This window comes from Octopus bimaculoides, chromosome 4, assembly GCF_046866305.1.
Source record: "Octopus bimaculoides isolate indiv1 chromosome 4, ASM4686630v1, whole genome shotgun sequence".
Classification (NCBI taxonomy): domain Eukaryota; kingdom Metazoa; phylum Mollusca; class Cephalopoda; order Octopoda; family Octopodidae; genus Octopus; species Octopus bimaculoides.
In genome coordinates this window covers 109,673,962-109,690,124 of record NC_142931.1, presented here as the reverse complement: position 1 = coordinate 109,690,124, position 16,163 = coordinate 109,673,962, and the positions used below count along the sequence as shown (strand labels likewise).

Sequence of the window (16,163 nt, the reverse complement as noted above, 5' to 3'; positions counted from 1 at the left end):
GTGTCTTCTGGTTAATGCACTTCAAATTTATATAATATTCTTCATTATTGAAAAATCTGTTTCGATTTGTTTAGGATACACTTCTTCAAGTATTAAAGATTCTGCTGAAAACCAAACTGCTCACCACAGACGTTGATGATGAGAATGATCTTCCGCCAACTGCCCAATTAAGCATATATTCAAATTATAACAAGTAAGACTATCTGCATTTACGATATCGTTTATTTTTTGCTTGTTTCAGTCATTGGACTGCAGCCAAGCTGGGGCCACTGCCTAGAAGGGTTTTAATTGAACAAATCAACCTCAGTATTTATTGTATCTTTTTTAGCCTGGTACTTGTTGTATTTAGCTTTTTTGCTGAACTGCTAAGTTACAGGAACATAAACAAACCAGCACGAGTTGTCAAGTGATGTAGAAGACGCACACACACACACACACACACACACACACAGCGCATGCGATGGGCTTTTACACAATTTCCATCTATATGAAATTCACTCACAAGGAAGACATTAATTGCTTTGAGGCTATAATAGAAAACATTTGCCCAAGGTGCTGTGCAGTGGGAGCGAACCTGAAACCATGTGGTTACAAAGCAAGCTTCCTAACCATACAGCCGTTCCCTTGTCAAGCTGACCTTATAATTTCTCTAAGTATCCCGTTTTACTAACGTATCTTTTAAGGGAGAGAACTGATGTTGCTATCTCGTTGTTACTGCTGTATATTTGAGATCATCATTTAATAATGTATGTAGTTATTTAACCTTTGTCAGTCTGACATGACTGTGGTTAAGAAGTTTTTTTCCCCGATCATGTAGTTTCAGGTTCTGTCCCACTGTGTGGCACCTTGGGCAAGTGGCTTTTACTATAACGCCAGACTAACCAAATCCTAGTGTGTGTATTTGGTAGAGGAAAGCTATGTGAAAACCTGTCTAATATATGTATATGTGTGGGTGGTTTGTGTGTGTGTGTGTGTGTATAATTGTGTTTGTGGCTACTTGTTTTGATGTCATTAGATAGTTATGAGTGTTGCTGTCATATCATTAGAGTGCCTCATTTCCAGTCTTCCATGAAAAACATGTCCAGCCATGGCGGAAATATTACCTTTCTCGGAAACAGGAGAAGGATGGCAACAGGATGAGTATCCAACCATAGAAAATTTGCCTCAACAAATTCCATCGGATTCCTGCAAGTATAGAAAAGGGAACATTAAAAGATGGTGATGGTGTTGAACCTATACAGAGTGAACTGCATTTTCTTGTGCTGCCAGGACTTGATAAGATGTTTGTGGCAGTGCTTAAGTTTTATCTATTCTATATCAGTATCTTTACCTTTAATTACTGTTCTCCTATGTTGTCAGTTGTTACAGAGTTACTAATCTGCTGGTTTCTTACTCTGGGGCCTGCTGAGTCCCTAGTTTCTTCCTTGCTTTTTTCTTTGGCATGGTTTCTTTATCTGGATACCCTTCATATTAGTAACCACTTTGACAATTGATGGTCAACAAAAGGAAATATTTCTTTATTTTAGTGTATTTCTGGTGTTCTTTAAATGTTTTGTGTAAATATATACTTTATTTATCATGTGTATTGTTTACACAGAGAGAGAGAGAGAGAGGATATTTGATGATATTAAATTTCAAATTTTATTTATATTTGTTTTGTTTTTCAGTAAAAAGTTCCGAGTCAATATCAACATCCCAATGAAAACAGAAGAGAAAGTTGAGCATGAAGTAACTCATAAAAACATTGAAGAGGACAGAAAACTTCACATTCAGGTTGATTATCCATGTCTAGTTGACTTTCATTTATGAGTAGCTAAGTCAAACTCAATCATGTTGCTTATCAATGTCTGGCTGATTTATGAGTAGCTCTGTCAGATTAGTTATTAAGGTCTAGTTGATTTTCATTTATAAGCAGTTGTGCCCAGCTCAGTCAGGCTGGTTATTAATGTTTGACTACTTGAGGCAGCTTGTTTATGAATCACTGCGATTAACCATTTCAGTCAAGTTGGTTACTAATGTCTAGTTGACTTTCTTTTATGAGTCACTCTGTGGAAGCGCAATGGCCCAGTGGTTAGGGCAGCGGACTCACGGTCATAGGATCGCGGTTTCAATTCCCAGACTGGGCATTGGGAGTGTTTATTGAGCGAAAACACCTAAAGCTCCACGAGGCTCCGGCAGGGGATGGTGGCGAACCCTGCTGTACTCTTTCACCACAACTTTCTCTCACTCTTTCTTCCTGTTTCTGTTGTGCTTGTAATTCAAAGGGTCAGCCTTGTCAAACTGTGTCACTCTGAATATCCCCGAGAACTACGTTAAGGGTACACGTGTCTGTGGAATGCTCAGCCACTTGCACGTTAATTTCACGAGCAGGCTGTTCCGTTAATCGGATCAACTGCAACACTCGACGTTGTAAGCATTGGAGTGCCAACAACAACATGAGTCACTCTAATTCACCCCATCTCAGACATGCTTAATGAACTCAGGTTGACACTGATTGAGTATTATAAGTGATGGCCAGTAATATGTTGCTTGTAATGTTCTGTTGCATGAAGTCTAGTCTAGCTATAGCAACGTGGTCCACTTAACTGTCCAGTCTATTTTGCTTTGTCCAGGGATTTAGGTATGGTATTGCAGCAGAACTTAAGTCAATGCACAATAGTTTTAATTGTATTGTGTTTTGTTTAAGCAAGCTTATTAGGGTCTGATTAAAAAAAAAAAACTTTTTAATTTTCTGGTTTCAGTCAACCTTGGAACAGTTAATTGGTTTTTTTTCAATAGTCGTTCTTTAACTAGAACAGTGTTAATTAATGTGTTAAGTTCAACTTGTTTGCATGCAAGAAACTCTAAGCACAAACCCTGACTGCCTTGTGAGTACTTTTGGAAAGAAAAAGGTTTTGGGAGTTGACTTTCACTGAAAAATCAAGGCGTGCAGTCCCTTAGCTGGTCCAGCATTCTCTTTGACACCCTTCCAGCAACTCCAGGATTGGTGGAGCTCTCCAGTCCTGTAAGGTAAATTATCTAGGAGAAGGCCACGCCAATGTAAAACCTACAGTCTGCTGGTCACTGCAGCCATCTTAGCCTGCCAAGTCTTAAGAGTGGGATTGAATTGCATGGACTGATTCTTACTTTAAAACTTACTAAGTGCAGGCTGGAAGAAAAAACCCTGTAGTGATTGAGAAAAGAGGAAGATGACTGGTACTGGATGGCACTGGCAGTTGCAGCTTCAATTCCTCATCTAAGCATTGCCGCTCTTATTCTTGATCTTCAGGCACAAAGAACTGCCATCATATGCAATCATATGTGCAAGGAATGTCAATAATATACAGTGAATTTTTGTTTGATTTTAATAATTCTCTGGTTGTTGAAAGACTATTCAACTGATGTGTGTGTGTGTGTGTGTTTTATGAAGAATTGCTTGTTATATTAGGTTTTAGTTGTTTGTGTGGATTATGAATTAATTAGACTAACTATTAAGGAAAATATGACCTATTTTTTTTTATTAATGTAACTACTTGAAGTAAATGGCTGACTGGGTTTTAATTTAGAGTAACTAAGATAAATAACGGAAGTGGCGTATTACTTAGTTAACAGTTAATTTTCCAAGTTAAGGATTTATAGAATTTAGTTCTGTATGGAAGATGGATGTTAAATGATGATGATAAATTTAAAAAACAAACAAACAAAATAAAACTTTGTTTTGTGTCAGTTGTGTATTTTATGAGATGAGTTAAATTGTGAATCTAGAATGAGAGTGTGCTTAGTTGTTTGCATCTGTTGATATAGCAAGATGTTTGTAAGACATGGCTGTGTGTTAAGAAGCTTACTTCCCAACCACATGACTCTGGTTTCAGTCCCACTGTGTGATACCTTGGGCAAGTATCATCTACTATAGCCTCAGGCTGACCAAAACCTTGTGAGTGGATTTGGTAGATGGAAACTGAAAGAAGTCTGTTGTATGTATATATATATATATATATATATATATATATATATATATATATATATGTATAAATAAACACACACACACATACATATATATATATATATATATAAACACACATATATACATATGTCTGTGTGTGTCTGTATTTGTCCCCTGTCACCTCTTGACAACCAGTGTTGGTGTGTTTTATATCCCTGTATATATATATATATATATATATATATATATATATATATATATATATATATATATATAATTGTGTGTATTACTGTCTCCTGGTCATAACATGTTTTTAATTCCACATATAACATAGAATTGTGGAGGCGCAATGGCCCAGTGGTTAGGGCAGCGGACTTGCGGCCATAGGTTCGTGGTTTCGATTCTCAGACCAGGCATTGTGTGTGTTTATTGAGCGAAAACACCTAAAGCTCCATGAGGCTCCGGCAGGGGATGGTGGCGAACCCTGCTGTACTCTTCCGCCACGACTTTCTCTCACTCTTACTTCCTGTTTCTGTTGTGCTTGTAATTCAAAGGGTCAGCCTTGTCACTGTGTCACGCTGAATATCCCTGAGAACTACGTTAAGGGTACACGTGTCTATGGAGTGCTCAGCCACTTGCACATTAATTTCATGAGCAGGCTGTTCCGTTGATCGGATCAACTGGAACCCTTGGCGTCGTAAGCGACGGAGTGCCAACAACAACAACAACATAGAATTAAAAATATACGAAATTTCTCAGTTTTCTGTTTTGATGTGTGTATGGTGTGTGAGATATATGTATATATATAAAATGGTATGTGTGTGTTACTGTCTCTTTGTCTTAACATTGTGTGTTGGTTGTAAATAAGCGTCATTGCCATACATATGATGTCGTTTGTTTCCAGTTTTCTATGGAAAATATGCCTGACCATTGGAAGTAGAGGAAGGAGGAAGGGTGGTGATAGGACGAGCATTCTGACTGTTTGAAAAATCTGCCTCAACAAATACTGTCTGATCCATGCTTGCTTGGAAAAGTGGACATTGAAAACAATGATGATGATATATATATATGTATCTGTGTAAGTTGTATATTAGTAAATTACTAAATGTCTACCTATCTAATTGCAGGCTGCTATTGTTAGAATTATGAAGATGAGAAAAGAGTTAAAGCATCAAAACCTTTTACAAGAAGTTTGTACTCAAGTGTCATCACATTTTAAACCCAAAGTTCCTCTTATCAAGGTCAGTGGTGTTGCATAATATATTACTGGTCACTTATGATGTTATTAATGAATTATAGAAGGTTTTTTTTATACAGCAGTTGTACATTATATATATATATATATATATAAAGGTGCATGGCTCAGTGGTTTGAGCGTCTAGTTCACAATCCTGAGGTAATGAGTTCGATTCCTAGTCTGGGCTGTGTGTTGTGTTCTTGAGCAAGACTTTTTTTTTCACATTGCTTCAGTTCATTCAGCTGTAGGACTGACTTGTGACGTCACTGGTGCCAATCTGTATCAGCCTTTGCCTTTCTTTTGGATAACATCAGTAGTGTGGAGAGGGGAGGCTGGTACGCATGGGCAACTGCTGGTCTTCCATAAACAACCTTACCTGGACTTGTTCCTCAGAGCGTAACTTTTTAGTGCAATCTCATAATTATTCATGACCAAAGTGGGTCTTTACCCTTTATATATATATATATATATATATATATATATATATATATATATATATTATTATACATACACATATGGGGGATGTTGAAAAGTTCCTGGCTTTGGTTAAAAGAAACTACAGGAGGAACAGTTAATTATGATTTTATTTAAACATATTCCCCTCTCAAATTCACACTTTTATTGCAACGGTACTTTAGTTTTTCTTAAGCCCTGTAAAAGAACTTAGAGTTTGGACCTCCAACCAGGCCTTTTGTGATACTCTTAAAGCCACAAACATTTCAACACCCCCTTGTACACACACATACACACACACACACACATACACACACACACACACATATATATATTTACTCTTACTCTTATCGTTTCAGTCATTTGACTGTGACCATGCTAGAGCACCACCTTTAGTCGAGCAAACCGACCCCAGGACTTATTCTTTGTAAGCCTAGTACTTATTCTATCGGTCACTTTTGCTGAACCACTAAGTTACGGGGATATAAACACACCAGCATCGGTTGTCAAGCGATGTTGGGGGGGGGGAAGGACAAACACAGACACACAAACATATACACACACATACATATATATACATATATACAACGGGCTTCTTTCAGTTTCCGTCTACCAAATCCACTCACAAGGCTTTGGTTGGCCTGAGGCTATAGTAGAAGACACTTGCCCAAGATGCCATGCAGTGGGACTGAACCTGGAACCATGTGGTTCGTAAGCAAGCTACTTACCACACAGCCACTCCTGCACCTGATGTATGTATGGTTGTTTGTTATCACCAGTCAGATAGTAACTATTAGTTTCCCACCTATATAGTGTTTAGCTGCATAGGTAACTTGTCAGACTCACCTATACAGCTAAGCCATTTGAATCTGACAAGTCTCCTATATTGCCAAGTGCTTTATAGGTGTGAAACCAATAATCACTCTTTGACTGGCCTTAACAAACAACCTTCTAAATATATTCCTGCTTTAATGTTTTAGAGTGTGCTTCTCTTTCGGATATATATGAACTACTGAAGATATATATATGTGTGTGTGTGTGTGTTTGAGATAGTATTTATTCCTCAGTAATCATTCCATAGTTACAGTTATGACAATTCGTAATGCTAGACAGATGCAGGTGTGGCTGTGTAGTTAATGTCATTTGTTTCCAGTCTTCCTTGAAAACATGCCCATCCAAGGGCAATTATTACCTTAGAAATGGGTGACGGTTAACAACCGGAAAAGTGTCCAGCCATAGATGTTCCCTTGGCACATTCCTTCTGACTCATGCAAGCATGGAAAAATGAATGTCAAAATTATGTTAATGTTGATAAGATATATATATATATAAATAATTACAGAGGCATCAAGCTGTTAGATCAGGTTATGAAAGTTACAGAGAAGGTCATAGCCCAACTAATTAGGGAGCGAATCAATTTAGATGAGATGTAGTTTGGGTTCGTGCCAGGTAAAAGCACTACTGATGCCTTATTTCTAGTGAGACAGTTGCAGGAGAAATACCTAGCTAAGGATAAACCTCTGTACCTGGCTTTCGTTGACATGGAGAAAGCCTTTGACAGGGTCCCCCGATCCCTTATCTGGTGGTCAATGAGGAAACTTGGGAGTGCGAGCCATGTACAGAGATGCTGCCAGTAAGGTGAGGGTTGGAAATGAGTACAGCAATGAATTCCGGGTAGAGGTAGGGGTCCACCAAGGTTCCGTCCTCAGCCCCCTCTTATTTATCATAGTCCTCCAGGCAATCACAGAGGAGTTCAAGACAGGTTGCCCCTGGGAGCTCCTCTATGCTGATGACCTTGCCCTAATTGCGGAGTCACTATCAGAACTAGAGAAGTTTCAGGTGTGGAAGCAAGTTCTAGAATTGAAGGGCCTTAGAGTCAACCTAGCTAAAACCAAAATCCTAATAAGTAGGAAGGTAGATAAAACACAAACCCCTTCAGGTAGATGGCCCTGCTCAGTATGTAGAAAAGGAGTAGGTAGTAACTCTATAAGATGTACCCGGTGCAAGCTATGGACACATAAGAGGTGCAGCAACATCAAAGGCAGGTTAACTAGCAAGTTAGTTTTTGTTTGTGGCAGATGTTCAGGTGCAATAAAGACTGTAAACAAACAGGAAACAACTTCTATCTCATTCCAGGGTGAAAAACTAGAGGTAGTCGATAGCTTCCGCTATCTGGGCGACCAAGTTAGTAGTGGGGGTGGGTGCGCTGAAAGTGTAGCTGCTAGAATAAGAATAGCCTGGGCAAAGTTTAGAGAGCTCTTACCCCTGCTGGCGACAAAGGGACTCTCACTCAGAGTAAAAGGCAGACTGTATGACGCATGCGTACGAACAGTCATGCTACATGGCAGTGAAACATGGGCTGTAACTGCTGAGGACATACGTAAGCTCGCAAGGAATGAAGCCAGTATGCTCCGTTGGATGTGTAATGTCAATGTGAATACCCGTCAGAGTGTAAGTATCTTGAGAGAAAAGCTGAACAATAGAAGCATCAGTTGTGGTGTGCAAGAGAGACGATTGCGCTGGTATGGACATGTGGTGAGAATGGATGAGGATAGCTGCATGAAAAAGTGCCACACCCTAACAGTTGAGGGAACCCGTGGAAGAGGTAGGCCCAGGAAGACCTGGGCTGAGGTGGTGAGGCAAGACCTTCGTACATTGGGCCTCACCGAGGCGATGACTACTGACCGAGACCTTTGGAAATGTGCTGTGCGTGAGAAGACCCGGCAAGCCAAGTAAGATCGTTGCCAGTGCCCCTGGACTGGTTCTTGTGCGGGTGGCACATGAGATGCACCATTTTGAGCGTGGCCGTTGCCAGTACCGCCTGACTGGCTCCCGTAGGATTTTCGAGCGAGATCGTTGCCAGTGCCCCTGGACTGGCTTGTGCGGGTGGCACATAAAAGACACCATTTCGAGCGTGGCCGTTTTCGTGCGGGTGACACGTAAAAGCACCCACTACACTCTCTGAGTGGTTGGCGTTAGGAAGGGCATCCAGCTGTAGAAACTCTGCCAAATTAGACTGGAGCCTGGTGTTGCCATCTGGTTTCACCAGTCCTCAGTCAAATCGTCCAACCCATGCTAGCATGGAAAGCGGACGTTAAACGATGATGATGATATATATATATATATATATATAGTAATATTATATTTAGGTACAGGTGTGGCTGTGTGGTAAGAAGCTTGCCTTCTCACCATATGGTTCAAGTTCAGTCCTACTGTTTGGCACCTTGGGCAAGTGTCTTCTACTATGGCCTTGAGTTGAGCGAAGCCTTGTGAGTGAATTTAGTACATGGAAACTGAAAGAAGCCCATTTTATGTGTGTATATCTATGTATGTGTGTGTTTTCCCCCCATCACCGCTTGACAACCGCTGTTGTTGTGTTTATGTCCCTGTAACTTAGTAGCTTGGCAAAAGAAACTGATAGCATAAATACTAGGCTTTAAAAAAAAAAGTCCTGGGATGGATTCATTTGACTAAAACCCCTCAAGGTGGTGCTCCAGCATGGTGACAATCAAATTACAGAAACAAGTAAAAGAAGAAAAGAATATTAATTTATTATAATTATACTCTTGTGTTTTTCTCCATCACAACATATGAATGAGAAAGAAGGGGTGATAGATGAATAAAGAATGAAGGGGTGATAGCAAACTGGTAGTGAGGGTATTTCAACTCTGTGAGTATATGTGTGTGTATGTAAAAAGGAGGGAGGTGTGTGTGTGTGTGTGTGTAATGGAAGTGGGATGGTGAACATTCAATGATGAAAAGAAAAATCAAACAGCGTTTCAACTTTCTGTAAGTCTATGTGTGTGTGTACAAGGGAAGTATGTGAATATATGTGTGAACCAGTGTTCTCTTAGTAACAAATGATGATGGATGTCACATTTCAAAAGACAACCACTAGATAACATTCACAGGTGTATTAATTTGATTTATCATCCATATTTATAAATAAAATACTACAATAAGCCATCATATTTGATGACACGGGGTCTGCTAGTATATTAATAAATGGCAATCTTTATATCCAACATATTGTGGATTTTGTGTTAGAACACTACATTATTTACCTTGAGAGGATTTCTTACAAGGATGCTTGGTGCATAAAAGCACCCTTATTTATATCAGTGGCAGACAAGAATTGTCTGCTATAGGCACTGGAACTGCTAGATTACATGATTTTGCCCTGTCCAGTTTTGTCAGCGGCAGATGTCTGGTAGCGACATTAACTGCTGAATCTCACTGTCAGTGATATATAGAATTTCAATGTCTTTTCAGACACTGATGTTGCATACAGCCAGCGAGCTTATTAAAAAAATAATTAATAGTGATAGAAGCAGTATTAATACCAAAAGGCAATCTTTATATCCAACTTAACATATATGTTGTGTTAGAATACCAAATGCTGTGTTATTTATCTTGAGAGGACCTCTCAAATGGATGCATGGTCCATAAAAGCACTCATGCATATATTGTTGGCAGATGAAAATTGTCTGTGATGGACACCAGAACTGCTAGCAATGTATGTATTAATACATACTCATGATTCTGAGGGCAACACCTTAACCACTAGGCGTGGCTTAGTGGTTAAGGTGTTGCCTTCATGATCAGAAGACTGTGGTTTCAATTCTTAGACTGGGTGGTGCATTGTGTTCTTGAGTTCGTTTCTCTGTGATCAATTCGACACCTGATGCCTGGTACACTGTGCATCTGTTCAGGCAACGGAAATTTGATTGAAGGAGTGAGCTAATGTACAACACATACATTTGATCATTATAAGCAGATTATTTGTGCAGGTTGTTCGGCAAAAGCTGAACACTCATATGTCATATTTGATAGGAGAGTCCCATCACATTTATCTATATTAATATATATTAGTATATATTTATATACATATGTTAATATGACTGAAGTGTTTGCAGAGTACTCAGCATATTTGGAAGCAATGTAAGTTTACTTCTTACGACTTGGTAGTTGTTTCTTCTCATGGTAGCAATAGCAGATTCCAGACTCATTTCAAGGATGTATCTGAGAGGATGAGTTTCACTTCATGATGAATGTGTGGTGTTCAGTTTTGAAGTAAAGTAAGAATAGGAATTCTAGGAATTAGAGAGAGTTACTGGGTTGCACAGCACACTATCTCTACACTAGGCTTTCCAACGCCTACAACCACATACCCATGCCTAAATAGTTTTTGATTTAAGTAAATAAAGATATGAGGGGTAATTTATTACTTTATTGTATGGGGAAACTTAAAGCATTTACGCACAATCACACATACAAGAACCAGCCTGATGTATATTCTAAAACCTAATGCACATGTACACATACCTTTATATGTCACTATGACCCTATATATATATATATCTTCTTTTACTTGTTACAGTCATTTGACTGCAGCTATGCTGGGGCACTGCCTCAAAGAGTTTTAGTTGAACAAATTGACCCCAGGACCCTTTTTTTTTTTTTTTTTTTTTTTACTTATTCTATTGGTCTCTTTTGCCGAACTACTGAGGTATGGGGAGGTAAACACACCAACACAAGTTGTCAAACAAAGTTGGGACACATACACACACATATAATGGGCTTCTTTCAGTTTCTGTCTACCAATCCACTCACAAAGCTTTGGTTGACCCAAGGCTATAGTAGAAGACGCCCAAGGTGCCACACAGACTGAACCCAGAACCTTGTGGTTGGGAAGCAAACCTCTTACTATACAGCTATATATTTATAACTTCAAGAAGACACATTCACACAGATACACCTAAAAATATATACAAATATACTGAGATGCATGCACACACATACATCCTATATGCATGGATACATACATATCTATGTATATGCATTAATTTGAATGGATTATCTCTTAAGTTATAATATAATCTACTTTCTCATTACTTGTTAATAAGATTGATCTTCATAAAAACTGTCAAAATGAATTGGTCATTTAAAGAATTTCTATTAACATCTAAAGGTGCAAATGTTGCTAGTTAGTAAGCTTACTTGCTTCCCAACCATATGGTCTTGAGTTCAGTCCCACTGTGCAGCCTTGGGCAAGTGTCTTCTGCTATTGTTCTGGCTGACCAATACCTAGTGAGTCAATTTGGTAGATGGAAACTGAAAGAAGTCCCACGTGTGTGTACAAGCTGGTATAGATTGTCTACCTGTCTTGACATGGTGTGATAATTGTAAATGGGTATTATTGTCATGTAAGCAGTGTCATTGATTTCCAATATTCTGCAAAGAACATTAGTCACATGGAAATATTACCTTGCTTGTAAATGCATGAGGGTTGGTAACAGGAACCATATTAGGCCATAGAAAACCATCATCATCATTGTTTAATGTCAGTTTTCCATGCTGGCATTGGACGGATGGTTTGACAGAGATGACTGCACCAGACTTCTGTGTCTGTTTTGGCAAGGTTTTTACGGCTGGATGCCCTTCCTAACACCAACCACCCAGCAGAGTGGTCTGGTGCTTTTTATGTGGCACAAGCACAGGTGAGGTCAGTTTTGGCATGGTTTTTAGGGCTGGATACCCTTCCATGCACACAACCACTTTACAGTGTGAAAATCTGTCTGACCCATGCAAGCATGGAAAATTGGACTTTGAAAAGTGATAGTGATATTGATAACGACGACTATGATGATGGCAATGTTGAATGATGTCTTGTTTTCTTTTTTCTTCTTCCAGAAATGCATCGATAATCTTATTGAGAAAGAATATTTGGAGAGAGTCGATGGCCAAAAAGACGTCTACAGTTACCTAGCCTAGTTCCTGTGTCTGAGTGCAGATGAAGTTTTTAATTTAGCCAGTTAATAATAATAACAACACTACTTTATTGCTGGATCTTTGCTGTCATCGGCTTTACTAGCAGGAAGGAGAAGAGCAGAAAAGAAACTGACTCCAGTTCTGTTTTTTGTGTCTGAAAAGCAGTGTCATTTTCTTCAAGTTGTGCAGACCAGCATCGCAACAAACAAGAGCATTTATTGGTTGGTTGGTTGGTTGGTTGGTTTGTTGATTGGCTGGTTGTTCCAGCAATGGAGTTGAGCATTTTACAATACTGCTCCTGTCCTCTCTCTTCACTTCCCGTTGTTGTTTAGAAAAAAAAAATGTTTTTCTGAAAACAAACTTGTAAAAATTATCAATGGATTAATTTATATTGCTTTCTCATTCCTTGAAACGAGGAAGATGTAGCTGGTATTTTTTTATTATTTTTAATTTTTTTAAATCTTTTTTTTTTTTTAATTCTCCATGCGCTCTCGTACAATGGAAAACATTCCTGTATTTGCTGAACTGTGCTTTTCTTGAATGGAAACATTCCCACCTTTGCTGAAATTTCTTCTATTCTTCTCACTGTTCATTTGTGAGAAATGTTTGGTCTCTTTCCCTGGCTCCACAGATCTTATATAGTCCACTCACTGTCTTGGACTGTCTTGGGTACTATTTTCCTCTCTTGATCTTTTTTATATAATTAGAACCCAGCCAGTTCAATACCCAATTACGAACAAAAGAAAATAAACCAAAAACCAAGAAAAAAAAAACATCCAAAAAAACAAAGCAAACAGACAAAAAATAAAATAAATATAAGCAAAGCTATTTCCTTCTCTCAATCTGTTTATTGCTATTCATTTTAATGCGTTGCAATTCTCTTGGGAGATTGTTCCATATTCCTAGGTGGGTATTGGTTTTTTTGAGAATTCCTTTCTCTCTGTGTCATTCTGTTCATTTCTTCACCCCTCTCTCTCTTTGCTTCCCTCTCTTTACCCTTATCCCACACTGTCTCTTGGTTGATAAAACATAAGAAATTAAGAAATTCTACGGTACCTAATAACAACAATATGATGTGATGAACAGTGGCCTTGTCCCATGTGGATTAATCTTTTCTTTTGTGGTTTTTCTTTGATAGAACTTCTTTAAAACTGGTTTCTGAAGGCAAAATTTTTGCTTGACATACATGTCGATTTCTTCAACCCAAAGTTGTATTACATAACAACACCAGGATATCTTATGCTCTTGTACCGAAATCTCAAAACCAAAACGATATTCACTGTTAACAATCAAATCAAATCATTAATTGAAGAATGCCTTGACAAAAGAATTAATTTTTTCTTTCCTAATATTGTTTGAAGATGTGGTAAATTTTTAAATTCATGGGGTTTGCGGAAAGAACAAAAGAAAAAGACCCCGCCTCCTCCAAAAATTTATGAAAGTTAGCTCAGAAATGGTTGGCTTGTTTTTTCAAAAATTGCAATAAAACACAAAACAGTTTCTCTTTGAGAATTTCCTTAAAAGTAAGAATGTAAATAAAATTATAGCAAAAAAAAAAAAAAATCCCCAAAAGAGCAAAACTAACTCTTGAAATAAAAAAGACAATGGTGTCTTACACACACACACACACACACACATACACACACTGTTATTGTTGTATCTAATATAAAGAACATTTGATTGATGGGAAGCAACAATCAATATCTGACTTCGGCACTGCCTTTGCTGATAGCTTTCTTTAATTTCATTGTAGAGACTCTGCTCAGAGAAACAAGGCTTGGAATCCCTTTTAATACCAAAAACATATAAAGCCAACCTATATGAACACGGCTTTCTCATCTTTGACTGACTCCTTTAATTCCTCACCCCCCACCCCTTTCCACACTGAAGAAAGGACGATACAAAAAGCCACATTTGGTTCTGTATATATATATATATATATTGTGTGTGTGTGTGTATATATATATGTCTGTGTGTATGTGTATATATAGTGTGTGTATATGTGTGTGTGTGTGTGTATGTATGTCTATATATTTACATATGTATATGTGTATATATATATGTATATGTGTGTATATATGTCTGTATGTGTGTATATATATGTATGTATGTGTGCTTATGTGTGTATGTGTGTATGTATGTATATGTATGTATATATATGTATGTGTACATAAGAGTATAGATGTGGCTATGTATGAATGTGTGAATGTATGTGTATATGTGTATGTATGCATGTATGTGTGCATTTGTGTGTATATATATGTGTGTGTGTATGTATGTGTGTATATAGTGTATATGTATGTGTATATCATGAATATGTGTGTGTATCTTAAATATTACTATATACATGCATTTGTGTATATTTGTTTTTATGTATGTATGTATGTGTGTGTGTTATATATATGTATATATATATAAACGATATTAGAAATAAGGATTCTGAAGTAGCAATAGCATTATCTTTAATTCTATAATTATATACCACCTTTTAAGACCAACACAGGTTGCACTGATTAGTAATCGTTGCAATTGCAACCCTGCTATAAAATGGTGCAGTCTCTTCAGGGTCTTACCTTGACATACCTCGGTATGGCCATTTAATGATTTTCTTTTATAAACCCTGCGTTGTATAGTTTAGAGCTGTCCATTAAGTCAGACGCAAACAATCTCTATTTCAAGTTCTTACTGGATAATCATTTTCAGTCTATCATTTCAAAACCTTGAATAGTTTAAATAATAATTATTCATTTATACTTCGCAAATGTGAATTATCTCATGAGCAAGCATCTCAATGCTTGCTCCTGTCTAGAATTTATTACATTACCCTTGAATGTGAAAATCCTGTAAGACTCTTCTTAACATAAGCCACATCTGTTGGTTCCAGGTCTGTATAAACGTGTATAAACGCTAAAATTATGATATTAACTCGAAGAATACTCTATAGTTAATCATTTCATTTGGTAAACGGCTCAATTACAATTTTTCCAAATTGTTTAATATAGCAATTCAAATATATTTTCCAAGAAATCACAAATATTACAAAATTTTTAATCGACATAGGATTATATCAGGTTATTGTCTTAGCCGTAATATTGCATAAATTATAGCAGCACCTAATATTGAAATAATATCGAAATTTCAAAAAAAGCGATTACAATCAGAATGGCGTAATAAATTCGAAGCAAAATAACTCAAACGGAATAAAGGAACTCAAATAGAAAGGGACGCTAAGAAATTAAATGCTGTGGGAAGGGAAACAACCCAATTTGACATAATAATTGTCAAGTGGAATAAAAATTCAGCTAGAAATAGAACAAAGGTAACGTTATCTAATGGAGCAAATAGCAATAAAGAACTTGGTAGAAATGAATTTAATTCTACAATGAATGATCAAATTGAGACTAAATCTGAGGGAAATCTAGAAGCCTATCTTTGCAGTTGTTCTAAGCGAAACCCTGTTACGTGGAAAATAAATGTAAAATTAAAAATGTAATATATAAATGTATAGTTACATCGGTGAGACATCATTAAATTTCAAGAGTAGACTAGCAAATCATTTGAATTCGTTCAAAGACAAAAATTAAAGGTTCCAAATGAATCTTAGCAAATTAATCTGGTCTTGTAAGGACAGTAACAAGGACTATACGATTAAATGGGAATTAATTTGTACTACAAACTCTTTCAAATCTGGAATCAATAGATGTGACTTATGGTTAGAAGAATTTTACAGGATTTTCACATCCGAGGGTAATGTAATAAATTCTAGACAGGAGCAAGCAT

At 37.4% G+C, this 16,163-nt stretch overlaps 1 protein-coding gene across 3 annotated transcripts in view; it reads left to right on the top strand.

Annotated features, from left to right (window-relative positions):
* The window catches only part of LOC106880546 (cullin-1), a 77,378-nt gene extending 64,167 nt beyond the window's left edge, over nt 1-13,211 (top strand). For all 3 annotated transcript variants that reach the window (XM_089351169.1, XM_089351171.1, XM_089351170.1), the window contains exons 17-20: nt 75-193; nt 1,668-1,773; nt 5,050-5,163; nt 12,306-13,211. In XM_089351169.1, the coding sequence (XP_089207295.1) occupies nt 75-193; nt 1,668-1,773; nt 5,050-5,163; nt 12,306-12,386 (420 nt within the window). In that variant the 3' untranslated portion in view covers nt 12,387-13,211. The remainder of the gene's footprint in view (nt 1-74; nt 194-1,667; nt 1,774-5,049; nt 5,164-12,305) is intronic.
* Nucleotides 13,212-16,163: the final 2,952 nt, after the last annotated feature.